A 26,611-nucleotide genomic window follows, 5' to 3' on the forward strand; every position below is an offset into this window, starting at 1 on the left:
CCATAGATTATTTTTGTTCCCTCACTGTGTGACATACAGGATATGTTAGTAGTGAGCATTATAGCAGGTAGTAAGTACATAGCTCCTTCACTGAATCACAAAAATATATGCTTATATATGTATGTACATATATATAGAAATATAAAGAACAGTGGGGCAGCAAACTTGGTGCAAGACCACAGAAAGTTCAATAATTCTTCTGGGGTTTGTTCCCTGCCATAACAACAGCAAAGTTAAATACCGGAAATAATTAAACCCCACTAAAGAGACTGCAGAAGCTGAGGGTGTCCCCTTGGAACCGGAAGGGAAAAAAAAATGAAAGGCTTCTATTTCTGTAGCCCCTTTCCCACCTCAGAATGTTACCAAAGCTAGAAGGAGACTTAATAAAGACTTGTGTTCAAAATTGTGCAGGGTTTTGATAAATTAGATAAACTGTTTCCACTAGCAGAATGGTCAGTAACAGGAGATGCATTTAAAATAATTGGCAAAAGAATAAGAGGGGAGATGAGAATGTTTTGACGCAACAATGTTATGACCTGAAATGCACTGCCTGAAAACAGATTCAATAGTAACTTTCAAAAGGGAATTGGATAACTAACTCAAAAAGTAAGATGTTTGCAGTGCTATGGGGAAAGAGCAGGGGAGTGGAATTCATTGAAACGCTCTTTCCAAGACCCAGCACAGGCACAATGGGCCAAATGGCCTCCTGTTCTGTATTATTGACAAGTGCGTCAAACAAAATCCTCCATATTTCAAAGTTTTGCCAATGCGCTGTGGAAAAGGAAACGTCCAGTGGCAATGCCATGGCCGAAGGCATTGCATGGATCCATGGTCTGACATTGACTGGTTTATGACGGTGTGTGCACCGACAGAAATGATTCCAGTCACAATAGCATCGACTGGGATCTGGTCATGTTGAATTGTCTCAACTACTACAGCACGATTGAGGCAGTAAAGTTGCGGGAAAGGTAAATATGGAAAAATACTTCAAACTAAACCATGGGGTCAAACTGACGGAAGGCAAATTTAGGACTGATTTCAGGAAATCCTTGAAACAGAGCAACCCACACACACAATAGATTTTTGATTATGATAAAGGGAAAAACCCTGTGATGGATTAAGGAACTGCTATTTGACCTTTCTAGTTGGATGAGCTAAGATGGGCTGAATGGCCTTCCTCCTCTCTGCCGTGTGTGTGAATGTACTACTGTAAATCTCTTTGGGGTGAAATCGGAGGGAGGCTGGGAACGCAGAGTCGGCAGAATTGCTTTTGCCGCCCAAGACACACCTGATGGTTCTATTGAAATCGACGGAAGTGACTGTTGGGCAAGTGGATGAGGGGCAACTGATGTATTACCGCCCGCTTTTGTGACCCTGCCTGTGCTCAACTTCGAAGGTGTTGAGTCAAAGAGAGAAGACAGTGTTCCTCAGATACACAGTAAACGTATCAACACGCCTGTCTGCCAACACTCAGTGAAAAGATCACCCATCCCAAGTTTGAGGGCTTTTTCTTCTCAATATTGTGTTCATCAAGATGAGGGATGTTTGTGTTGTGGGAGGGGGTGGTGGTGGTGGTGGGGGGGGGGACGGGACACGGGGATAGGGAGCTGGCTGGGGAACAGGAAAACTTGACATCTGAACAGCAACTATGCTAACACAGCACAGAATTGAATTCTCATTTAGAGAGTAGTTTATTCTAGTTTATCTGTGGGCAGTAAAGCTGGTGTCTAGATTGTAGAACCCCCCACCCCGCCAAACCTTCCAGTGGAATGAATATCCAACGGGTTTTCAAATGGACTGAGATCCCCCTCCCACAAGATTACAGCCCCAGTGATGATGAAAAATTCATCCTTCCTGTGACACTCCCAGCACAGATAAACCAGAATAAAGTCCCACAGATAAACCAGAATAAAGTCCCCCTCTTAATCTGATCCAACTCCTCAGCCCGAACCTCAGGGCAGCTCAATTACCACACCCGCCCTGAAGTATTTCCATTTTCCCTGCAGGAGTTTTCTAAGTGAGAATCCAGTTCCGTGCTGTGTTAGGGTAGTTCTGCGCTGATGGCCCCAGGCCCCGGAGAATCTCGCCAAACCGTCCCATCAACCGGGGCTGGGATTGAATGTGGCTCCCAGCGGAGGCGAGTTCCAGGTCTCAACCAGAACATTAAGGGCAACGAGACCCTGGCAGGACAATGGCCAGAGAGTCAAACTTGGGAGTGTTGCATTGCAGACCCATCGAATCCTGGGAATTCTTTGCCTATCTGAATCTCCAACTCAATGGAATGATGCATGAGTTAGAACGGAGTGCACATTAACTTTTAGAAATGCGTAAAAAGTAACAAAATATATGATCTGTGTTAAAACATAATGTACATATATGTTGCACGGTACCAAGCAGGCATAACAGTCTATTAGGGGGACATGTCAGAACTGGTGATGAGTAACAATAAGCTTGCAGTTTACTACAGACGGAGGAAGTGGAGATCGAGAGAAGCGATGATCTCCAGAGCCTGTGGATCCTGGGGAAGGAAGAGTTAAAAGATTAGAGGCTGCTGTGAGTCGGCCTGGTTTCAGCCCAGTGAAGGCGGTGGGGTGGGGGGGGATTGGGAATGTACAGAGCGGCAGGTCTGAAGCTAAGAAAATTGCTACACATGGGGGAGACGGAACCAACAAGTGGTTTAAAGGTCATATATTTGCTCAGCTCCTGAACCGCCTGGATGTAACAAGGGCAATTAATCAGGCTTGTTCAAAAGCCTGTACCACATTTATGAAACAAAATGCACTGTTTGCAAGGAACCTTGAACAGTTTTGCAATAACATATTTGATCTGAGATCCTACCAATCAAAAATCTGTCTATTCACCCCCTCCTAAATATCTTGAAGGCTATGCAGACTTGCCCCATGGGACAGCTCCTCCAGTATTTGCCACTTCCCCTCCCGCCTGGGCCCAGAGAACATATATACCGGCAGGCAATTCCACTATGGGTGGCATCACACCCGATCCCAACCCTGTCCTCAGCTGATGTCTGCTTTTTTCTAGTCATTGGATAAAAATCAGGATTAGGAGCCCTGGCTGACTGACCTTCCCCTCCCCTCCCTGGCCACAGACGCTGGCAGTAGCACTCTGTCAGAAATCAACAAACTCGGGCACAGAGCTGGGATTGAATGTAGGATTTTCTTCCGGATTAGTATTCTGCCTTCAGCCATTTTAAGAGGCGGCTGGCGATTGCCACACCACTGTGCTCGGTGTGAGCCAGCTGCGTGTTCCCTGAGCGTCAAGGAGCAGCAAAAGGGCACTAAATACAAGGGACCATTGATCTCACAGGCTGTGCAGAAAAGCAATCCCACCCAGAGCTGCGATCCTGTAAAAAAAAAATCAATTGAAACGCCTTCCAAATCCATCCCACGCCTCCCAAAGTTACCTGGGTAATTCAAGCACCAATCTACAGATGGTTGCAACCTCTCATTTGAACACAGTACAAAATAAAGATAAAACATTTTTAAGGTCTTCTTGTATGCACAGAATATTACTTTTTTTTTTCCTGTAAAACAGAACAAATGCATCCATTACACGTGTAATGGTGTAAATTCTAGATACCAGCAGTTCTGTACTGAGAATCAACACTTAATTCAGGTCAAACCTCATTCCAGGCTGGATTTCAAACTATCACACACCAGTGTACTGATGTCTCGTCTCTGGATTCAGTGAATGTACCCTCATATTTCCATTTTGTACCCATTTATTTCTTAAGCAGTAGATGTTTGGTGCACAACAATTGTTATTACCAATTGAGATTTATGTTACAAATAATTAATCTTTCTTTCCTAAAGTGTTTTTTGTCCACCCCTGCATGTTTTACCCTCAATTCTAGAGATGAATCTAACATTAAAAATCACAAACAAATATATGGATAATAGATACTCAGGAGTGAGATATAGGTTGGACTCTAATCCAGACGCCCAGGTGGTTTATATATAGAATTACAGATACTTGAGAGTTAGTTACGCCAGAGTTTAATCAAGGGATTTGAGTGGTTTATATTTAGAATAATAAATACCCTAGCATGAGTTACTGGCTGATATCTAATTGAAAGGTTCAGGTGGTTTATATAGACAATAATGTGTCTGGTATAAAAACAGAAAGTGCTGGAAAATCTCAGCAGGTCTGGCAGCATCTGTGGAGAAAGAAACAGAGTTAATATTTTCCATGGATCCATCATTTTTTATAAAATAATGTATTCTGTGGAATTAGTGGGGACCAATATTTCCATGTTAATATATTTTATAACATTGTGTATAATAGAACTAACAGTCCATATTACATAATAGTACTCACTGAATTTACACTATAAATAACTAACGTACTGTACATTATATAACAGCACATTTCATCTGTCAATGTAAAATGCAAAATAACAAGATGCAAGGATAGTCATGTTGCATCAGTCTGTACGTGTTCAGGATGCAACTGGTCTCTGTTTTTTGGACAGTTCTTGGACAGTTGCGACAGTGATCAGGAATTGAGGATTCTGTAAAAAGGTCAGGTGCCCAGACCAGCAGAAAACCAGAGCAAAGCAAGCCAAATACTTCAAAAAGCTTTGAACGACAAAAAATAATTGCAATCTCATTAAAATATGTGTTAAAATATGATCCCCATGTGCAAAGGGTGGGGTTACAATCTCCTGGAACGCAACATCCCAATTCTTCATGCTTCCCTTCCCCCTCTCCCATCCACATTCAACATGCAAATAGCAGAACAACCAATTACAAATGTGACTGGATTTCCACACCAGCGACTCAGGTCTACAAATTTTATGCATTACTAATGTGGCCGTTGAGTTCCCCAAGGAATAGCAGAACTGGTGTTTTTGACCCATTCTCTTGACCTCCTGGATTGTGGTGCTCTCTGGTTGGCTTGGAGGTTTCATCACATGACCTCCTACCACCCTGCCCCTTCCGCCACTGGCCACCCAACCTTTCCATCCTCATGAAGGCCCACCTTCCCCCTGGCCAACTGCAAAATGAACAGACTCGTCATTACGCCATTGGGTGATTCTTTGCTGTCAATCAAACAGCCTTGCCCTCCCACTCCCCATCTGCAATACTTTAAATAAACAAAAGTGCTTAAAAAAAAAGAGAATTAATGTATTTAATGGCCACTTTGATTTTCTTCCAGGATTGCTCGCAGCTGCTTCCTGGAGTTAATCTTCAATTCCTGGAGACCCCAGTTCAATCCTCAAGACTTGGCAACCTCAGGTTCTCCCATTACACTACGTGAAGCCTTACTCTTTCTGTTAATGCTGTTTCAAATCATGTGGTGATTTGTTTCTTTAAAAAACTACACAACTGATGAAAAAAAACACCACATTTAGCTGCCATTTATCGAAATATACATTGTACAGGTTTTCACTCTTGGTGCCAACACACAAAGCCTAGGTTAAGGCCCAGGCGCAGGGTAAATCCTCTCGACCGCTTCAACATAGCTGCATATCACAAACAGCCTCAAACTGTTAGAATCTCTGACAGCTTCCTTCAATCGGCACATGAACAAAGCCACTTTTCCCAAAGTTTGCGGATAAATTGCTGCGCTGCCGGCATTCTTTACTTGTTGTTTTCTGTCGTCCGTTTGGTCTCCGCTTTCTCGCTCGCTGTGATCTCCGGTTCCCAAAGCAGGAACTCGTGCAGTAATGTGTTCACCGTCTCTGGACACTCCATCATTACCATGTGACTCCCCTCATCGATGACTTTCAGGAACGCAATCAGCAAGATCTGATTGGTAAAAGTATCAGGGATTAATCGAGCGTCATGTTTAAACAGGCACACTGTCCCTTCAAACCAACAGTCCGTCTTACCTTAGCTTTTTAAAAAATTTATTCTTTCCTGGGAGCTGGTGCAGACACGATGGGCCAAATGGCCTCCTTGTGCACTGTAAAAATTCTGTGACGTGGGCGTCTCTGGCAAGGCCAGCATTTATTGCCCATCCCTAATTACCCTTGAACTGAGTGGCTTGCTGGGCCATTTCAGAGGGCAGTTAAGAGTCAACCAAGTGTGGAGTCACATGCAGGCCAGGCCAGGTAAGGTTGGCAGATTTCCTTCCCTAAAGGACAATAGCCAGCTAGATGGGTTTTTACGACAATCGATGATATTTTCATGGTCACTAGTACTGAGACTAGCTTTATACTACAAATTTATTTTAATTGGCTTTAAATTTCACCAGCGAGCATTAGCCTGGGCCTCCAGATTGTCCAGTGACATTACCACCATGCCACCATTCCACCACCCCCCACCACCCCCTCCACCCCGTGTCAGGCAGATGATCTCTGGTTCTTTAGGCCCTTCCCAGGTGGGTGTGTTTCATGGCTCAGTCTAATTAGTAAGTGATGGGAAGCTTTTTAATCATGTTCTGGGACAGTGCTCCCATTACACATACCTCCCAGCCTTAGATACATTCCAGCTGGAGTTTCTGGGGAGCCCTCAGGAGTAGAAACTCTGAGTGATCAGGACCCTGGGGCACTTAAGTGAATTGAAGTACCTCGCCTGTACCAGCTAACTCAACCAGAAACTGGGATTCGGCCTGGGATCTTCCAGTAAAGCTCAGACCCATGCTAAGCAGTGCACGCACTGATTTATCCGCTGGGCAAACATGAACACAGGAGTGGGAGTAGGCCATTCAGCCCCTCACATCTATTCTGTCATTCAGTTGGATCACACCACAACAATTTTCATGCACTTTTAACATGGTCAAAAATTTGGCACTGAGCTAAGTAAAGGAGTCATTTGGACAGGTGACCAAACGTTTGGTCAATGAGGTAGGTTTTAAGGAGCATCTTCAAAGAGAAGATGTAGAGAAGCAGAGAGGCTTAGGGAGGCAATTCCAGAGTTTAGGACTCTGGCTGCCCATGGCGGTATGAAGGATATGGGGGTTGGGCAAATGGCCAGAATTGTTGGAACACAGAGATCCCAGAGATGATGGGACTGAAGGAGGTAACAGAGCTAGCAAGAGGGCAAAGCCAGCAAGGGATTTAACGCATACACAAAAATTTTTACATCGAGACGTTTTTAGACTGGGAGCCAATGCAGGTCAGTGAAAACAGGAGTGATGGCTGAACAGGACTTAATGTGAGTTAAGAAAGAGGGCAGCAAAGCTTTGGATGAGCTCAAGTTCATGAAGGGTAGATGGCAGCAGCCAGGCCAACAGTAGAATATTCAAGCCCGGAGGTAAAAGTGTGGATGAGGGTTTCAGCAGCAGCTAGGGGCAGACAGGGGAAAAGATCGTGGAAGTGGAAGCAGATCATGGCTGATTCTGAGTATGTAAAAAGTCAGGGACAACAACTTGACTGAAATGAAAAAGAGTTTGTTACCTCGGCCATGCGCTGGTCTTCATCCACAGGGACGAACTTGTCGTGCATTCCGTGCACCAACAGGACAGGCACTGTCAGCTCAGCATGGTACACCTCATCACCTTCAGGCCAGTACTGTCCACTCATCATTGCCCGCAGCACAAAGGAAGTCACCTTGAATGCATTCCCTTCCTTTAACATTTGCTTCTCTTTCGCTCCCTGTCGTGCAAACGCCGCTCTAACGAGACACCAGAAAAATGTAAAGAAGTCACAGATCGATTAACAGACAGTACGAGCAAATTTCTCACAGCCTCGTCTATTACTTCTCTAGAAAAAAGACAGGACCAGAACCGAGAACTAACTATCAAGGAAGGCAGAACTGACTGGGGCTCTTTTTTTTAAAATTTATTCACGGGATGTGGGCTTCACTGGCTGGGCCAGCATTTATTGCACATCCCTAGTTGCCATTGAGAAGGTGGTGGTGAGCTGCCTTTCTGAACCGCTGCAGCCCATGTGGTGTAGGTACACCCACAGTGCTGTTAGGGAGGGAGTTCCAGGTTTTTGACCCAGCGACAGTGAAGGAACGGCGATAGATTTCCAAGTCAGGACGGTGAGTGACTTGGAGGGGAACTTCCAGGTGGTGGTGTTCCCATCTATCTGCTGCCCTTGTCCTTCTGGATGGTAGCGGTCTAGAAAACAGAATACATGGGATGTGGCCTAATTGAGGTCTTCAAAATTTTGAAAGGGTTTAATAGGATAAATGTAGAGAAGATATTTCCAGTGTTGGGAGAGACTAGAACTAGGGGCCGTAAATATAGATAGCCACTAATAAATCTCATCAGGAATTCAAGAGAAACCTCTTTACCCAAAGAATAGTGAGAATGTGGAACTCGCTCCCACAGGGAGTGGTTGAGGTGAATAGTACAGGCACATTTAAAGGGAAACAAGATAAACGCATGGAAAAGAAACGAATAAACAGATAAGGTTAGATGTAGAGGGATGGGGGAGGCTCATGTGAAGCATAAACAACAGCATGGACACTTGGGCCAAGTGGCCTATTTCTGTGCTGTATATTCTATGTAATTCCATATAATGAGTTAATGAATATAGGATTTGTTAGTCACACTCTCACCTCTGAGTCAGAAGGATGTGAGTTCAAGCCCCACTCCAGAGACTTGAGCATAAAATCCAGGTTATCACTTACAGTGCAGTACTGAGGGAGTGCTGCACTGTCAGAGGTGTCACCTTTTGGATGAAGTGTTGAACAGAGCACTCTCAGACAACTGTATAAAAAAATCCCACTAATTCAAAAAAGAGCAGGGGAGTTAGGGGAGTTATCCCAATCTCCCAGCCAATATTTTTCGATCAACTCACATCACTAAAAGAACAGATTGTCTGGTCATTCTGAGAATGATGCCTGTGGGAGCTTGCTGTACACTATTTGGCTGCCATGTTTCCTACATTACAACAGTGACAACACTGCAACAGTGCTCAATTGGCTGTAAAGCGTTTTGAGCGTCCTGAGGTTGTGGAAGGCACTCTATAAATGCAAGCTCTCTCTCTGATGGTTAGCATCTAGTGGTCAGAGGTGGTAACTACACTGTGACCGCTGACATAGCAAAATTGAATGGGAAGTGCTGAAGTAGCAATTTACCATGAAAAATGTGAGCAAAAAATGTGACAACAGGGTGCAAGGTATCCCAGCTAAGCCTGATCATATCCACATCCAACATCACTTTACAGAGAGGTGGTCACTAGAATAGTAAATATTTATGCTGGTTGATCAGCCACACTGAAGAACAATTATAGCAGCCAATGCTAATCACGAGGAGCAGTAAACAGGGGAAGGACAGTAACTGGGCCTTTCCTCATCCTGGAAACTGCTGCATTAGTTTTTTGTGAGATATCTTTGTGCTAGGGAATTAATCCCAGCTCAACCTCCAGGTCAATCCCTTTCTTGTGACATGACAGGAGTTTACTTCCATTTTCTATAGGAGTCATCCTGTGGCCTTTCCAAAGTTAGTTGGCCTCGCAAAGGTTAGGTTTTGTGCTGTTCACTGGACTGAGTGCTGCCCAAACCAATCTCACACAGACCTCTTTACAGCTACCAAACAGACAGGGTTTTTCAACCTAAGATAAAAGCAAAATACTGCGGATGCTGGAAATACAAATTAAAAGCAGAAAATGCTGGAAAAACTCAGCAGGTCTGGCAGCATCTATGGAGAGAGGAACAGGGTTAACGTTTCCAGTCCGTATGACCCTTCAGAGCTCAAAAAAAGGGTTTATCAACCTCCCAGGGGACACAGCACTGAAAATTGTGAGAAAAATCATAAAGGGATTTTTTTTTAAAATTTGCTTTTTGTTCATTGATTATAACAATTATCGGTGATTGGAAGAAAAGTCATTTGGAGTTGGCAGTATGTGTGGTGAAGCCTGCAGGAATAACACGAAGCAACCCTACTGGCAGAGGAAGCTTCCGTCTTGTTAGACCGAACCTGGGTCCCGCAGATAAAGGGTCAAAGTGGAACTCACTGCGCCGCCCAGCTCCTACAGTATTGCTTTGAAAGCATCACAACATTTAAACAGCTTGCCCTTACTTGAGGAAGCTCCAGACAAGACATGGTGAGAGGCAGTGTAGGACACAGGTGGGCAAGTTGAAGATGGAGCACAAACTGGGCTCCAGGGCAGTTGGACCTCCTCCATTTATCATCACCACCTTGTGCACTTGATCCGGATACTCGTGAGCCAGAAACGTGCAGAATGAAACCCTACAGAAGAAATATCTCCGATAAGAAGCCAGTCATACAGTGCTGGGATACATGAGAAACTGCGCCTGAGATAGACCCCTTCCTACCTTCAACACCTTTCTCCCCATCGCAACCTTCCTTATATATTCCAGCAATACTGCTCCAGTTATAAATTCCTCATGCGCTATGCTCTCATCCTTTGTATCTGAAAAATGTGTCAGCTGTGGTTCAGTGAATAGTAAAAGCAAAAAGCTAAAAGCTACTGCGGATGCTGGAAATCCAAAACAAAAACAGAATTACCTGGAAAAACTCAGCAGGTCTGGCAGCATCGGCGGAGAAGAAATCAATTAACGTTTCGAGCCCCTCCCTTCTTCTAACCATGCTTCAGTTCTGCCGAAGGGCCATGAAGGCTCGAAACGTTAACTGATTTCTTCTCCGCCGATGCTGCCAGACCTGCTGAGTTTTTCCAGGTAATTCTGTTTTTGTTCAGTGAATAGTAAACCTTGCTTCTAGATCAGACGACTGTGGGTAAAACGCCCAGTCCACAGACTTGAGCCCCAAAAATCTAGACTCACGCTTGAGTATAGTATCAAGTGGGTGCTGCACTGTCAGAGGTGCTGTCTTTCATGATACCATTCAGGTGGATATAAAAGATCCTATGGCAATAATCTGAAGAAGAGCAAGAGTATTATCCCTAGTGTCCTGAGGACATACTTATCCCTCAATCAACACCACTAAAACAGGTAATTTAGATTATTATCACGTCGCTGTTTGTGGGATCTTGCTGTGCAAATATTGGCTGCTGTGTTCCCTACACTACAACGGTGACTGCACTTCAGGAGTACTTCATTGGCTGTAAAGCACTTTGGGATGTCCTGAGGTCATGAAAGGCGCTATATAAATGCAAGTCTTTCTCACGCTGACGGATGCTCGTGCTACCCGTTGCACCCTCTCCTATCGAATCCCAGGACATCAAAATGGTCGAACTGCTCACCTTACGCAGCCTTCCCCCAAGACCTGATCTAGGCTTTGGTTGTCAACTGACCTTGCCTGTCCAGTTCTGATAGTGTTCTGAAATATTGCATTTAGCCCTTCTGGGTTTTTCAGTGAAAATTGAAATTGTGAAGCAGATGCACTGGAGGTCATCAGCATTCAAATAAAAAATAATTTTTAAAAGTCAACAGAAATCGCGGGTCCTTGTAACAGATTTCAAAATCTTTTCAAAGAGTGCCCTATCCTCTTCTTTCACTTTTTCCTTCTCCCCTGCAGACACTGACATGCAGATTTCTACTTACATTTGACTGTCCTCCAATTTCTTAAGGCATGTCAGCCTGGACACTGATGCTCAACTATGGGAGGCATCACAGTTGACCATGACCTTGTCCTCACACATGATGCGGGTGGTGGGTGGATTGTGTATTTGGTGGCAAGGGGACTGATTAGGAACAGAGCATCAGCTGACTCTGTGATGCCTACATCCACGGGCACTGAGGCCAAACACAGCCCTCTTATGGACAACTCCCCCTCTCGCTAACCCTGTAAAGACTCAATATGACTCAGCACCAACACCAATTGGCGAATTTACCCACTGGAGGGGGTCTGAACTTAAATGGGTCTTTCTAAACATACCCATAAGAGTGTCCAATCAGGATATTGCGTTTCTTCCCATAGCGTTTGAAGATGACTCTCATGTCCTCTGCAAGAGCGTAGAAAGTGTAAGCGGCGCCGATCTTTGGAGCAGTGCTGGAGCCGTGCCCAGCAAGATCTGGGGCCACCACCTCGTAACCCAGCTTGCCAAAGAAGTCCAGCTGCTCTTTCCAAATGTCCAGCGAGCCTCCCACACCATGGATGAAGAAGAGAGCCACATCAGAGTGGATGCCCTTACAGCTGGTGATCCGCTTCTTGCAGTCGATCACAACCATCTTTTTCGGTTTGCGTTTGCGCCGCTTGGCCATGCCCTGCTCTGGGACAGCACCGCCATTGACGCAGGCGCTGGCGCTGGTGGCCTGGGGCGATGTGACATTGGCATCAGAGAGTTCGATCTCCACCGTGCTGCTGGGGTCAGTGTTGCCGTTCTGGCAGTGCAGGATCTCGGAGCGAATGACATCGCCGAGGTTCTCGATCACCACCTGCCCGTTGCGATAGACAGAGATCTTGCGCTTGCAGTGTACCACGCCTTTACCGGATACCTCCTCTTCCTCCTCGTCTTCCTCCACCACCACTTTCTCCTTCTTCTCTTCCTCTGCCGGTGTTCGGCTCGGCATGATGTGTTTGACTCGCAGGACCCGGCCAGGTTTCACCTCAATGTAATCGTAGCCATCGCTAGACTCCACACTGTCAATGGCTCCCACCACATTCAGCGTTCTGCCGGTGATGCAGCACATGATCCCATCAGTTATGCTGGTCAACATGTTGGACCTTAGAAGAACAGAAGATCAGAGATAGAGACAACATTAGCGAAGCTTTTCAGACTTTCTGCCACCATTCCTGAGAGTAGCCAATTAAACAAAGGCAAGGCTTCCTTTTTATTCAGCTTGCAATTCTATGAATATAGGAGCAGGAGGAGGCCATTCAGCCCCTCAAGCCTGTCCTGTCATTCAATAAGATCATGGCTGATCTGTGACCTAACTTCATATACCCACCTTTGCCCTGTATCCCTTAATACAATTGGTTGACAAAAATCTATTAATCTCAGAGTTAAAATTAACAATTGATCTAGCATCAACTGCAGTTTGCCAAACAGAGTTCCAAATTTCTACCACCCCTTGTGTGTTTCTTAATTTCAACCCTGAAAGGTTTGGCTCTAATTCTTAGACTATGTCCCCTAATTCTAGATTCCCCAGCCAGTGGAAATAGTTTCTCTCTATCGCCCCTACCTGCTCACCTTAATATCTTGAAAACTTCAATCAAATCCCCCCCTTAACCTTCTAATTTCCAGGGAATTATTTTTGTCATAATCTCCTCATAATTTAACCCATGGAGTCCAGCTATCACATCTCTTCTTGATGTCCCATAGCACTTTACAGCCAATGAAGCACTTTTTGAAGTGTAGTCACTGTTTTCTTGTGGTGAAATGCGGCAGCCAATTTTGCACACAGCAAGATTCCGCAAACAGTCATGAAAGAAATGATCACAGCAGCTGTTTTAATGTTGAGGGATAAATGATTGGCCAGGAGACCAGGAAGAAATCCCCAGATCTTCTTCACATAAGATCCACAAGGGCCTCAGTCTCACAACTTATCTGTAAGATGGCACCTCTGACAATGCAGCACTCCCTCAGTATTGCACTGAACCGTCAGTCTAGATTAAATGCTTAAGTCTCTGTGGGCCTTGAATCTACAACCTTCCGTACTCCAGGTAAAAGGCTACTGGCTGAGCCACGGCTGACGCAGAGTTAGGGTGGTTTGATGAAATTTTGGCTGAATTTTCGCTCCCTTAAGTCCAAAGAATACAGACTTTAATGTTACTGGTTTAGCCGTTCATTGCCAGATCTGGTAGAATCACATAAAACATTACAGGGTCCTCCTGTCCTTTGCCAAAATAGGGTCATCCTGGATTGCAAAGATAACCATCCCACCCCTATCCCTAACCCAGCTTCTCTTTTCAAACATCTTCTTAAACCACTATCTCCTCCCCTTCTACCCCCAACATGTACCCAATTATTCCTGGGACCACCTGTTCAGCTGCCTCAGCCACTTTTCTCTCACCCTAGTCTAACAAACCAATTTTCCCCTGGAGCTTTCTGCTTCCTTACCCCTGGATCCACATCTTTCCCGAGTTTGTCTCCTATCTTCCCTCATGCTTTCTCCAAGCTCATCTTGTCCATGAGACCCAACTCCTGGTCTTCCCACCAAAAGACTAGCCACCCAACTTTCCCCTCCAGTTGATGTTATTACCGAGATCCTTTCTTCGGGTACTGTCCTCCCCTCCTCCCATTCAAATCCGATTTCCTCACCCACTCCTCAAAAAACTCTTGTACTTTCTCTCCAACCGACCCATCCAAAATTCCTATTCCTCTCCAAAGTTCTTGAACGTGTCATCACTTCCCACACCTGTACCCGTCTTTCCTAGGACTCCATGCTTGAACCCTATATTCCCTCCACCACAAGGACCTGCTGCCACCTCCATAACATTGTCCAACCCGGCTAATGCCTCAGCCCATCTGTTGCATCGCACCTCACACCTTTCACCCTCTGTAAACTTGAGCTCATCCAAAACTCTGAAGTCTTACATCATAACTCGCACCAAGTCCCATTCACCCATTATCCCCTGTGTTCACTGACCTACACGAGCTCGCAGTCTGGCAATACCTCAATTTAAATATTCTCACCTTTTTTCCAAATCCCCTCACCCCTCTCTATCTCTGTAATCTCCTACAACCCTCCAAGGTTTCTGCAATCTTCCAATTCTGGCCTCTTGAGCATCCCTGATTTTACTCACTCCACCAATGGCGGCTGTGCCTTCAGCTGCCTGGGCCCTAAGCTCTGGAATCCCCTCCCTCGACCTCTCCATCTCTCTTATCTCTCTCCTCTTTTGAGACACTCCTTGAAACCTATCTCTTTGGCCAAGCCTTTGGTTGCCTGCCCTAATGTCTCCTTATGTGGCTCGGTGTCAGATTTAATCTGGCAACACTCCTGTGAAGCACCTTTCTTGCATTAAAGGTGCTATATAAATGCATGTTGTTCTTGTTGCTGAAGCTTTATAAACTGACGACTGTTCAGACATCTGAACACACCAAACGGCTTCCAGTTAAACCCTTATATGGGAAATCCAGCAACGAAAGCTGGACTTTCGTCCTTAAAGGTTTGTACACTCGAGCATTCCAACGCTCCATCCTGTTTCACATGATACTGCAGCCCAGATGTTGCTGCCAGTGAACTCTGTCCTTTAATTCATAATTCATCTCTCACTTCACCCACATCACTGAAAGCTACTCCATCAATTATTTATGCAAGTTCCCTCACAAACTCTGTGATTCAGCAATAAAAGGAGATGCTAGGTTTTTTTTTTTCCCTTTTTGTACTTGCAATCAGGGAAGAGGGCGGACACAGTCTCCCACCCACTGCACAAATTTTGCAGTCCAGTATTCCACATTCTTCCAAATATATACTTCATTCGTAAAATTTGTAAAAGAGCATTTCAAATTGGAAACTACAGAAAGTGCAATAGAATTCAGCTTTTCTCAAGGCTGCATGTTCCATTCTGAGGTGCCTCAATATAAACTCAGTATTCCTGGTATTCGCAATGGACATTCCATGTCCGGCAAACAGCCCAAGGGGTTCTACACTCAGTGCAGCCCGGCTGAAAGGCCTCAGGCCTTTCTCCATTGCGCATTAGTTTTTTTCCTAATTTTTCCAAAAATGTAACTTATTCGAAAAGTTTATAGAAGTACATTACAAAACATTCCGACTTGAAAATCGCAGAAAGTGCAATAAAATTCGATTTGTCTCCATAGTATGTTCTTCTCTGAGGTGCCTCAGTATAATTGTAATATTCTTGATATTTACAATGTACATTCCATGTCCAGCATGCAGCCCAAGGAGTTCTACAAATTTTCAGGCCCCTCGGAGCACTACGGCTGAAAGGTCTTAGACAGCAACCTTTCCCCATTGCGCCTTTGCAGTGGCTGCCCCAAGCTTTAGTTCCCTCAGCACGTCGTCCTGGACTTGGAATGTGCCAGTCCGCAACACTCGGTCAGGGACAACTCTTCACCAGCAAGTTTCGGGCAGATCAAAGAGCGTCTTTCACCGAGTTGATGATCCTCCAGCTGCAGTTGATGTTTGTCTCGGTGTGTGTCCCTGGGAACAGCCCGTAGAGCACAGAGTCCTGTGTCACAGAACTGCTCGGGATGAACCTCGACAGAAACCACTGCATCTCTCTCCAGACCTTCTTTGCAAAGGCACATTCCACAAGGAGGTGGACAACAATCTCTTCCCCATCACAACCATCTCAAGGGCAACGTGTGGAGGGGCTGAGGCTCCAGGCATGTAGAAAGGATCTGATGGGGAGGGTCTTTCTTAACACCAGCCAAGCTATGTCTTTGTGCTTGTTTGAAAGTTTTGGCGATGAGGCATTCTGCCAAATGACATTGACAGTCTTCTCAGGGCACCAGCTGACAGGATCCACCATCTCCTATTCCCACAGGGCCTCGAGGATGTTACATGCAGACCACTGCCTGATGAACTTGAGGTCAAAGGTGTTTTTCTGCATAAATTTTTCGACAAGAGACAGGTGGTACAGCACAGTCCAACGCTTGGAGCGTTCCACAGCAACATGGCCATACCCATCCTTCGCAACACCGGGGACAGGTAGAACCTCAGCCTGTAGTGACACTTGCTTGATTCAGCCACACACAAAGGTGGCCATCAGGATGAGGGTGATGTTAGGTGCATTATTTCCCCCCATTTATCTAAAGGTTTACAGATCGTATCCCTGAGAATATGGTCCATTTTCGACCGCCAGATAAAGCACAAGAAGGCCTCTAGTTTTATTTCCCTTTAGCTGCTCCATAACCCCCATCTACCCCTACTAAAGGCTCTGACACTCACTGCGCTATCAACACCAGGAGCCAATCACTTCAAGTTCATGGTTGCCAACTTTTGGCTGGGCACATTCCTGGAGATTTCATCACCTGACTGACCTAGAACAACTCCGCCCCCACACTCCTGTCATTGGTCACCTCGCACATCAATCATCATGGCACTTCGCCTTCTCACAACCAATCAGAAAGCAGGGAGATGATTCTAGACCTCGCAATAAAACAGCGTTTGTTCTCTACTTCCAGTATTATTTATAACTTGCAAACAAAAAAGTTCAAAGAAATTCACCAAAACACAAACCATTTTTTAAATGTCCCTAAGAATTGTTCTCCCAAATTTGTTCACAACATGCCCTGGAGATTAACCTTTAATTCTTGAAGCCCCTAAGACAATCCTGGAGGTTTGGCAACTCTAGCTCAATTCCTAGGCCAAAACAAAGGCAAAATACAGCAGATGCTGGAAATCTGAAATAAAAACAGTAAATGCTGGAGATACTCAGCAGGCCAGGCAGCATCTGTGGTGAGAGAGAGGCAGGGTTAATGTTTCAGGTTAATGATCTCTCATCAGAATCATGAAAAGGTAGCGATTGAATGGGTTTTAAGTAAGTATGGGGGTGGGGAAAGGGGGAGATGGGGGAAAGAATGAAAGGGAGGGTCTGTGATAGGGCGAACGGCAAGAATGGTTAACAGATCAAAGGGCTGATGATGGGAGACACAAGGGGATGGTAATGGTACAAGTTAAAAAAATCAAGTGATGGGTCCAGAAGAGGTGTGAATGGCAACACCAGAACTATTACCAGCACCTACTGTCTGGAAAATTGGGAACAGGGCTTACAATTTGAATTTGTTGAAATTAATGTTGCGCTGTAACAATTTCAGATCACAACCATTGCTGTTACCATTTACACTTCCTCTAGTCATAACTTTGTTCCTTTACTTGTCCAGTCACCATCTGCTTTCACATTGCACCATCATCCATTTTATCATTTAATCACTCCTGCCTTCCACTCCATCACATCTCTAACCATTTCCCAGTTCTGATGAAAGGTCATCAACCCGAAACGTTAACTCTGTTTCTTTCAACACTGATGTTGCCGGACCTGCTGACTATTTCCAGCATTTTCTATTTTTACTTCAAGTTCAAGGCTATCCTCTAAGTCTGAGCTTAGACCATGAGTGCGTCTGGCCCATCTGACCATTGAGGGCATCTCAAATTAAACCCAATTCCGGCGATCAAATCCAGAGCCTCTTTGTGTGGTTCATACCACAAAGGCTGGGATCCAGTGAGCCATTAGGACAAGGTTCCTTGAAAACAAATGTAATCATTTCCCCGCACTCCCTTCATAGCCCCACAAGAGGGCAGACTGGAGAGAGACACAGAGAGAGAGAGAGATGACCTACTCCCAGACTCTGCCAATTTTATTCTGGAGTTAGCCAACTGTGAGCCCTTCCGTGTGATATGAGATCCGAAGCTCAGTGGGGGGGGGGAATTATATAATTTTAGAGAAGGCTGAGAGGTGACCGGATGGAGGTCTTTAAGATTATGAAAGGATGCAATAGGGTAGCTGCAGAGAAGATGTTTCCACTTGTGGGGAGAGCAGAACTCTAGAGGCTGTAAATATAAAAAAGTCACTCATAAATCCAACAGGGAATTCAAGAGAAACTTCTTTACCCAGAGAGTGTTTAGAATGTAGAACTCGCTCCCACAGGGAGTAGTTCAGGCAAATAGCATAGATCCACTTAAGGAGAAGTTGAATAAATGCATGAAGGAAAAAGGAATTGTAGGTTACACTGATAAGAGTGAGATGAAGTAAGGTGGGAGAAAGCTCATGTGGAATATATGTACCAATATACGAACATACAAGTTAGGAGCAGGAGTAGGCCACTCGGCCCTTCAAGCCTGCTCCACCATTCAATAAGATCAAGGTTGATCTGACTGTAACCTGATGCCTACCCTGATAACCTTTCGCCCCTTTGTTTATCAAGAATCTATCTACCTCTGCCTTGAAAACATTCAAAGACTCTGCTTCCACTGCCTTTTGAGGAAGAGAATTCCAAAGACTCACTGCCCTCTGAGAGAAAAAATTCCCCCTCATTTCTGTCTTGAATGGGCAACCTCTTATTTTTAAACAGCGACCCCTAGTTCTTGATTCTCCCACAAGAGGAAACATCCTCTCCACATCCACCCTGTCAACAGGCCTCAGGATTTTATATGTTTCAATCAAGTCGCCTCTTGCTCTTCTAAACTCCAGTGGATACAAGCCTAGCCTGTCCAATCTGCCCTCATGAGATGACTCGCCCATTCCCTGTTTTAGTTTAATAAACCTTCTCTGAACTGCTTCTAATGCACTTAAATCCTTCATTAAATAAGGAGCCCAATACTTTACACAGTGCCCCAGATGTGGTCTCACCAGTGTCCTATACAACTGATGCATAACCTCCCTACTTTTATATTAAATTCTCCTCGCAATAAACGATAACACTCTATTAGCTTTCCTAATTACCTGCTGTACCTTCATACTAGTCTTTGTGATTCATGCATTAAGACACCCAGATCCCTCTGCATCTCAGAGCTCTGCAATCTCTCAACATTTAGGTAATATGCTTCTTTTTTATTCTTCCTGCTAAAATGGACAATTTCATATTTTCCCACATTATTCTCCATTTGCCAGCTCTTTGTCCACTTGCTTAACCTATCTATGTCCCTGTGTAGCTTCCTTATATCTTCCTCACAACTTACTTTCCTACTTATTTTTGTATCATCAGCAAGTTTAGCAACCGTTCCTTCGGTCCCTTCATCCAAGTCATTTATATAAGTTGTAAAAAGTTGAGGGCCCAGCACGGATCCCTGTGGCACACCACCCATTACATCCTGCCAACCAGAGAAAGATCTGTTTATGGCCACCCTGTTTCCTGTTAGCTAGCCAGTCTTCTATCCATGCCAATTTATTATCCCCTACACCATGAGCTTTTATTTTCCACAATAATCGTTGATGTGGCACCTTATCAAATGCCTTCTGGAAATCTAAGTACAGTACATCCACCAGTTCCCCTTTATCCACAGCACATGTGACTCCTTCAAAGTACTCCAATAAATTGATTAAACATGATTTCCCCTTCACAAAACCATGTTGACTCTGCCTGAATTTTTCTAAGTGCCCAGCCGTAACCTCTTTAATAATAGCTTCTCACATTTTCCCTATGAGAGATGTTAAGCTAATGTAGACCAGTTGGGCTGAGTGGCCTGTTTCTGCACTGTAAATATCATGTAATCTCAGCCTGGATTTTGTTGGCATACCGCAATTGCCCAGCGGGCACTAGGCTAGGGAGAGGGGAAAAAAATCAACCAGGGTTCCCAGTCCTGGAAACAATTCCAGTCATTGTATTGATATCTCCAGCTGCCTAGAGACATGCACAAAGGCCAAAGGCTTATTTCAGGATCCGGCGTTTACCCCATAGGATAGCAGTAACAATCTGCGATAAGAACCACATTGCTGAGATGGGAAACAGCAATGTACCAGATCTCGACACTGAATGTAGCAGTCATGACAAAACACCTTCTGATGTAACAATTACAGGGCTACGGCGAAAGAGCAGCACAGTAGGTCTAATTTGATAGCTCTTTCAAAGAGCTGGCACAGACAGGATGGGCTGAATGGTCTCCTTCTCTGCCATAAGATCATATGACTTGGTACTTCAAACACTGACCATTAATCTCTGAGCCCTGGACGAACAACCACAGTGCTGTTAGGGAGGGAGTTCCAGGATTTCCACCCAGCGGCAGTGAAAGAACAGCGATATAGTTCCTAATCAGGATGGTGTGTGATTTAGAGGGGAACTTGGAGGTGATGGTGTTCCCATGTATCTGGTCCTTCTAGATGGTAGAAGTTATCAGTTTGGGAAGCACTGCTAAAGAAGCCTTAGCGAGTTGCTTCAGTGCATCATACTGCTGTCAATGTGAACTAGCCTTATCTTGATGAGCAGAAAATGAACTTTAAATATAAACATTTGTATATTGCATGTTCCACAACTTGTAGGCTGTGCACTATATAACTAACACACTGGGAGCTGAGATAGGGAGTTGGGATTCACAAGAGAATTAGACACCTCTCAATACATGTCTAACAGTTTCCCTATCTTCAAATCAATCTAGGGGTTTTAAATGCCTTGTGGTGCACTCTCATACTGGCAAGCTCAGTGTCCCCATCAACAACATAACAATCTATCCCATCTTCGCTCTTACTGACTGGCCCATAGCCAAGGTATACCTGCTCTGCAGTCCTGCTTCTGGTCATTACAAAAGGCTCCACCAAGCTGAGATCAGCTCTGGCCGAATATTTCTTAGGCTCAAGGCCAGATATTTTCCTCCTGGGATAAATTATCCTCAGGTAGCCAGGTGATTACATAGTTGTACATTTGCCAATTTCCACACTGACCCCTTCCCCCTCTCCAACCCACTTGTGAACCCTCTTTCTTGTTAATTTTCTACAGATTCATGCAGCTTTTCGGAACATCTCCCAAACAACCATTTTTCCTGTGTACGTCTGGCAGAGAGTGGCTGGTAGGCTATTTGACTGTGAAGCCATCGCACCCAAGCCAATCCTGTCTTCACCCAACATGGACATATATGCACCTTTGAGTGGGGAGTAGGGGTGATAGGGGGAGTCAGAAACTAAATATTAGAGACAGAAACTTTGACTGAGGTTTCTCTCTGTAGCCCCAAGTGTGTTGAGTCAAGCAGTAATGGCCCATGGATTTGAATCACTGATGGGAGCTTTGCAACCACAAAGCTCCTTGTCGCCTGTGTTCTGTGTCACTGAGCTATTCAAGCACAGACTCAAAACTGTTAATCAGGTCAATGCTTCTGCAGAATACAAGACAGAACCTACGTTCCCTCCAACATGGAATTTAAATTTACATGCTAATCTTTCCCCATTCTTATACAGTATTCAAAATAAATCAACCAATCATCAACCAGATATATGCAAATTTCATGTAAAATCTTTAGGAAGGATATATAGCAGGCAACTCATTAAGTACAGCTGTAATATTTCATGTGTGTGGAGGCACACAATAGTATGATTCAAAATTATAACATTGATACTGCATATTTAATGTAAATTCTGTCTTTCTTTTGATCTAAAACTCCTTCTCCACTGTCTCCATCAAACACTCCTCCGGCAGATACACAAGGGTTTGGATACAGAGTAAAGCTTCCTCTACACGGAACCCATCAAATACTCCCAAGGCAGGAACAGCAAAGGTATCAGATACAGAGTAAAGCTCCCTCTACACTGTCTCCATCAAACACTCCCAGGACAGGTACAGCACAGGGTTAGATACAGAGTAAAGCTCCCCCTACACTGTCCCCATCAAACACTCCCAGGACAAGTACAGCATGGGGTTAGATACACAGTAAAGCTCCCTCTACACCGTCCCCATCAAACACTCCCAGGACAAGTACAGCATGGGGTTAGATACACAGTAAAGCTCCCTCTACACCGTCCCCATCAAACACTCCCAGGGCAGGATAGATGATGACAGATACTACATATATGGATTATACAACAATATTCAGTCCTTAGCTTCCCTTAATCACTAAATATGCTATTCTGCACAAACTTTTCCTCCTGTATCCTCATTGTGTTCTTGCCAAGATTCCCAAGTCCAAAAAGCTATGGAACCCCTTACCCCCGCCTCTTCACACTTTATCAGCTGAGAGGTTAAACTGAAGCCCTGTCTACCTTCCCAAAGAGATGTAAAAGATTCCATGACAGAATGTTGAGGAGAAGCAGAGAGATTCTCCCCCAGTGTCCTGGACAATATTTATTCCTCAATCAACATTGAAAACAGATTATCTTGTCATGATCAGATCGTTTTTGTGGGACCTTGTTTGCAAAATCACAATTCCTACATTGCAACAGTAACTGCACTTCAAAATGTACTTCATTGGCTGTTACAGGGTTTTGGTACATCCTGCGGTTGTGAAAAGTATTATATAAATATAATCCATAGGCTTTTAAAACCCTATGTTAGCATGGTCTGATCAGTATAATTTAATTAACCTTGTCGTCTCTCCTAATCATTCCAATACTTGTTTATATGAAACACACTGTGAAACTTGACTCCTCATCTTTCTCAATAATAACAAATTGGTACTGATAAAAGAAAGATTTCTTTCTCTGTCCCACAGGGAAGTAAATGGTAAGTTCAAAATTGGCTAATCATTTAGTCAAAGAAGTGTGACACCAATACAAGACACCATCTACAAACAGTAAACCAAGAAAGTTCTTCTGAAAGTATCTTTTACAATAGTGACTTAAACTATTTCATTGGTCGTAAAGCACTTTATGATGTCCTGAAGTCATGGACGGCACTAATGAATGCAAGATCTTTCTTTGTTTTGTTCTAAAGCTCCCTCTACACTGTCCCGATCAAACACTCCCAGGACAGGTACAGCACGGGGTTAGATACAGAGTAAAGCTCCCTCTACACTGTCCCCATCAAACACTCCCAGGACAAGTACAGCACGGGGTTAGATACAGAGTAAAGCTCCCTCTACACTGTCCCCATCAAACACTCCCAGGGCAGGTACAGCACGGGGTTAGATACAGAGTAAAGCTCCCTCTACACTGTCCCCATCAAACACTCCCAGGACAGGTACAGCACTGGGCTAGATACAGAGTAAAGCTCCATCTACTTTATCCCCATCAAACACTCACAGGGCAGGTACAGCACGGGGTTAGATACAGAGTAAAGATGCCTCTACACTATCCCCATCAAACACTCCCAGGACAGGCACAGCAAGGGGTTAGATACAAAGTAAAGCTCCCTCTACACTGTCCCCATCAAACACTCCCAGGACAGGTGCAGCACGGGGTTAGATACAGAGTAAAGCTCCCTCTACACTGTCCCCATCAAACACTCCCAAGACAGGTACAGCACGGGGTTAGATACAGAGTAAAGATACCTCTACACTGTCCCCATCAAACACTCCCAGGACAGGTACAGCACGGGGTTAGATACAGAGTAAAGATACCTCTACACTGCCCCCATCAAACACTCCCAGGACAGGTACAGCACGGGGTTAGATACAGAGTAAAGCTCCCTCTACACTGTCCCCATCAAACACTCCCAGGACAGGTACAGCACGGGGTTAGATACAGAGTAAAGATACCTCTACACTGTCCCCATCAAACACTCCCAGGACAGGTACAGCACGGGGTTAGATACAGAGTAAAGATACCTCTACACTGCCCCCATCAAACACTCACAGGACAGGTACAGCACGGGGTTAGATACAGAGTAAAGATACCTCTACACTGTCCCCATCAAACACTCCCAGGACAGGTACAGCACGGGGTTAGATACAGAGTAAAGATACCTCTACACTGTCCCCATCAAACACTCCCAGGACAGGTACAGCACAGGGTTAGATACAGAGTAAAGATACCTCTACACTGTCCCCATCAAACACTCCCAGGACAGGTACAGCACAGGGTTAGATACAGAGTAAAGATACCTCTACACTTCTGTTGTTTGGCTCAGTCCCTATCTCAGAAGGGCGCCCCCTATTGCACTAGTGTAACATTTCTACTCGCCATATGATTCTTTCTGGTAGCCTCACTGATGAAAACTGCCAATTTGGAGCCAGAATAGGGTCAACTTTATGCTATGGCTGCATGTCATTTAGAATTGGCTTGAGAACTGGCTGCGTCCAATTTACACCAAAAAGGGTTTTTTTTTAAGACGGTCACGCTGATAATCAAATATTGGGATTTTTTATCGTTTGCAAACTTTATTTCCGAACTACACTGGGGACCAGCACAGATTTACAGACACGGATTTGAACTGATTCAATATCATTCCTTGAACATGGCTGCATGTGGGAGAGCTTTCGCCCCTATCGATTTCTCAATGTACATTCACCCCCGTTAAGGTTATACCTGGGAAAAGGACATTATTGGGTTTGAAATGTCCAATCTGCCCATTCAAACGGTCCTTCTTAAAATACAAGACTTGCTCGGTTCAATGGCAAATATTTCTGTTGTTGCTTTTTTTTTTCATATTGCAGGTATCTTAATCCCGGGAGATTTACTGCATGGCGTTTTAATCCATTTAATCGCCAGAGAAATCGACGTTGCTTTACAGGAGAAAAACGCCAAAAATGACCTAAAACCACAATAAATGTACAAATCGTGCTTATGATGTGAATGAAAAATGCGACAGCATCGCAGGATGCACGAAAATGCAGGCTTGTCAATGAATTATACTGAGGTTTTATATTTTAATAATATTCTCGTCTCGAATTCCAAGATGCAATTTATTTTTGGATATGCAATTAAAAATTGCATCGAGGTTTTGGCGCTATCGGGTCAATGACAAAGATGTGGTGCAGATTCATAAATGTCCGTGGATATAGGCTCGAAGATGAAGGGAGCAACGCGTTGAACCGACTGCATAGCTGAGGAATATGCACAATACCTAAAAAGCTGCGTTAAAAATATAAAATATGATATTTCCCCCTTACCTCATTCATAAAAGCAAACTCCGGACGCTCTTCAAAGAATACAACTGCACGTATTCTCATTAAATAAATGAATGCATTGAAATGTTGCAACGCAAAATGACAAAGTTTCTGCGGTTTTTGAGTATTTTCCCCCTCCAGTTTGCTGATTTACATTGTGTCACTCTGGATTGCAATGCTTGCTACATGGGTAAGATGTGTTGGGGATACTGTATCTCTCTATCTCTCCTCCTCTCGGTCTTGCTCCGCTGAATATTGGGTCTCCAGGTTATTTTCAGGATGTCTCCCCGTGTCCTTGATCGCTGTGTAGGAAGAGTCCAATCAGCTCTTTGCCCGTGCCCCCCTTATATTGATTGGCACCTCAAGCAGCCAATAGAGCGGCTCAATTCCACCCCCCCCCTGCCAATCACAACAGCTCAGCCAACCAGCGCCGCCTGCACCAGGCGAGTTTGGTCGGGGAGCTTGGTGAAAATGCGTCAATTGTACTGTGCAGACTTGCTTGCATTTTACCTGCCTGTCCAGTTATCTTCAGGGAGCTGTGATTTGACATGTGTCTCCCCTACCTGACCTTCTCCTCTCAGCTCTGGAAGGCACTGACATCGTGCTGGGGCACGGAGCCGTTCAAAGTCATGAAGGGTTTTGCTCGACCAGATCTGGAAAAAACTATTTCCAATGGCAGGAGGAGCTGTAACCAGAGGGGGCACAGATTTAGGATGATTGGCAAAAGGACTAGAGGGGGGCAAGAGAGAAAGCATTATGTAGCTACCTCGACTACAGCCCCTCACACCCCGCTTCCTGTAAGGACTCCATCCCATTCTCTCAGTTCCTTCGTCTCCATCGCATCTGTTCTGATGATGCCGCTTTCCAAAACAGTTCCTCTGACATGTCTTCCCTCTTCCTTAACCGAGGTTTTCCACCCACGGTGGTTGACAGGGCCCTCAACCGTGTCAGGCCCATCTCCCGCACATCCACCCTCACACCTTCCTCTCCCTCCCAGAACCATGATAGGGTCCCCTCTGTCCTCACTTGTCACCCCACCAGCCTCCGCATTCAAAGAATCATCCTCTGCTATTTCCGCCAACTCCAGCATGATGCCACCACCAAACACATCTTCCCTTCACTTTTCACAGGGATCAGTCCCTCTGGGACACCCTGGTCCACTCCTCCATCACCCCCTACACCTCAACCTCCTCCCACGGCACCTTCCCATGCAACCGCAGAAGGTGCAACACCTGCCCCTTTACTTCCCCTCTCCTCACCGTCCAAGGGCCCAAACACTCCTTTCAAGTGAAGCAGCGCTTCACTTGCACTTCCCTCAATTTAGTCTACTGCATTCGTTGCTCCCAATGCGGTTTCCTCTACATTGGAGAGACCAAACGCAGACTGGGTGACCGCTTTGTGGAACACCTTCAGTCTGTCTGCAAGCATGACCCAGACCTCCCTGTCGCTTGTCATTTCAA

At 44.9% G+C, this 26,611-nt stretch overlaps 1 protein-coding gene across 2 annotated transcripts; it reads right to left on the reverse strand.

Annotated features, from left to right (window-relative positions):
- Positions 1 to 3,773: 3,773 nt before the first annotated feature.
- abhd8a (abhydrolase domain containing 8a) lies at positions 3,774 to 25,373 on the reverse strand. 2 transcript variants are annotated; one of them, XM_078556091.1, is made up of 5 exons: positions 25,155 to 25,373; positions 11,716 to 12,504; positions 9,937 to 10,107; positions 7,361 to 7,577; positions 3,774 to 5,768 (listed from the first exon to the last, which is right to left on the reverse strand). In XM_078556091.1, exons 1-5 carry the CDS (start codon positions 25,157 to 25,159, stop codon positions 5,601 to 5,603), a joined length of 1,350 nt encoding a protein of 449 aa, XP_078412217.1. In that variant the 5' UTR covers positions 25,160 to 25,373; the 3' UTR covers positions 3,774 to 5,600. The 2 variants fall into 2 exon arrangements, with proteins under 2 accessions (XP_078412217.1, XP_078412216.1); XM_078556090.1 differs by lacking the exon at positions 9,937 to 10,107.
- Between the last annotated feature and the right edge of the window lie 1,238 nt (positions 25,374 to 26,611).

This window comes from Cetorhinus maximus, chromosome 13, assembly GCF_964194155.1.
Source record: "Cetorhinus maximus chromosome 13, sCetMax3.hap1.1, whole genome shotgun sequence".
In the NCBI taxonomy this organism is placed as follows: domain Eukaryota; kingdom Metazoa; phylum Chordata; class Chondrichthyes; order Lamniformes; family Cetorhinidae; genus Cetorhinus; species Cetorhinus maximus.

Excerpts from the sequence above, each read along its gene's own strand:
- abhd8a (XM_078556091.1), bottom strand. Across the intron at positions 7,578-9,936 it reads CTTGTCTGGAGCTTCCTCAA|AGCGGCGTTTGCACGACAGG; the intron begins GTAAGGGCAAGC and ends GTGTCTCGTTAG. Across the intron at positions 5,769-7,360 it reads AAGACCAGCGCATGGCCGAG|ATCTTGCTGATTGCGTTCCT; the intron begins GTAACAAACTCT and ends TTTACCAATCAG.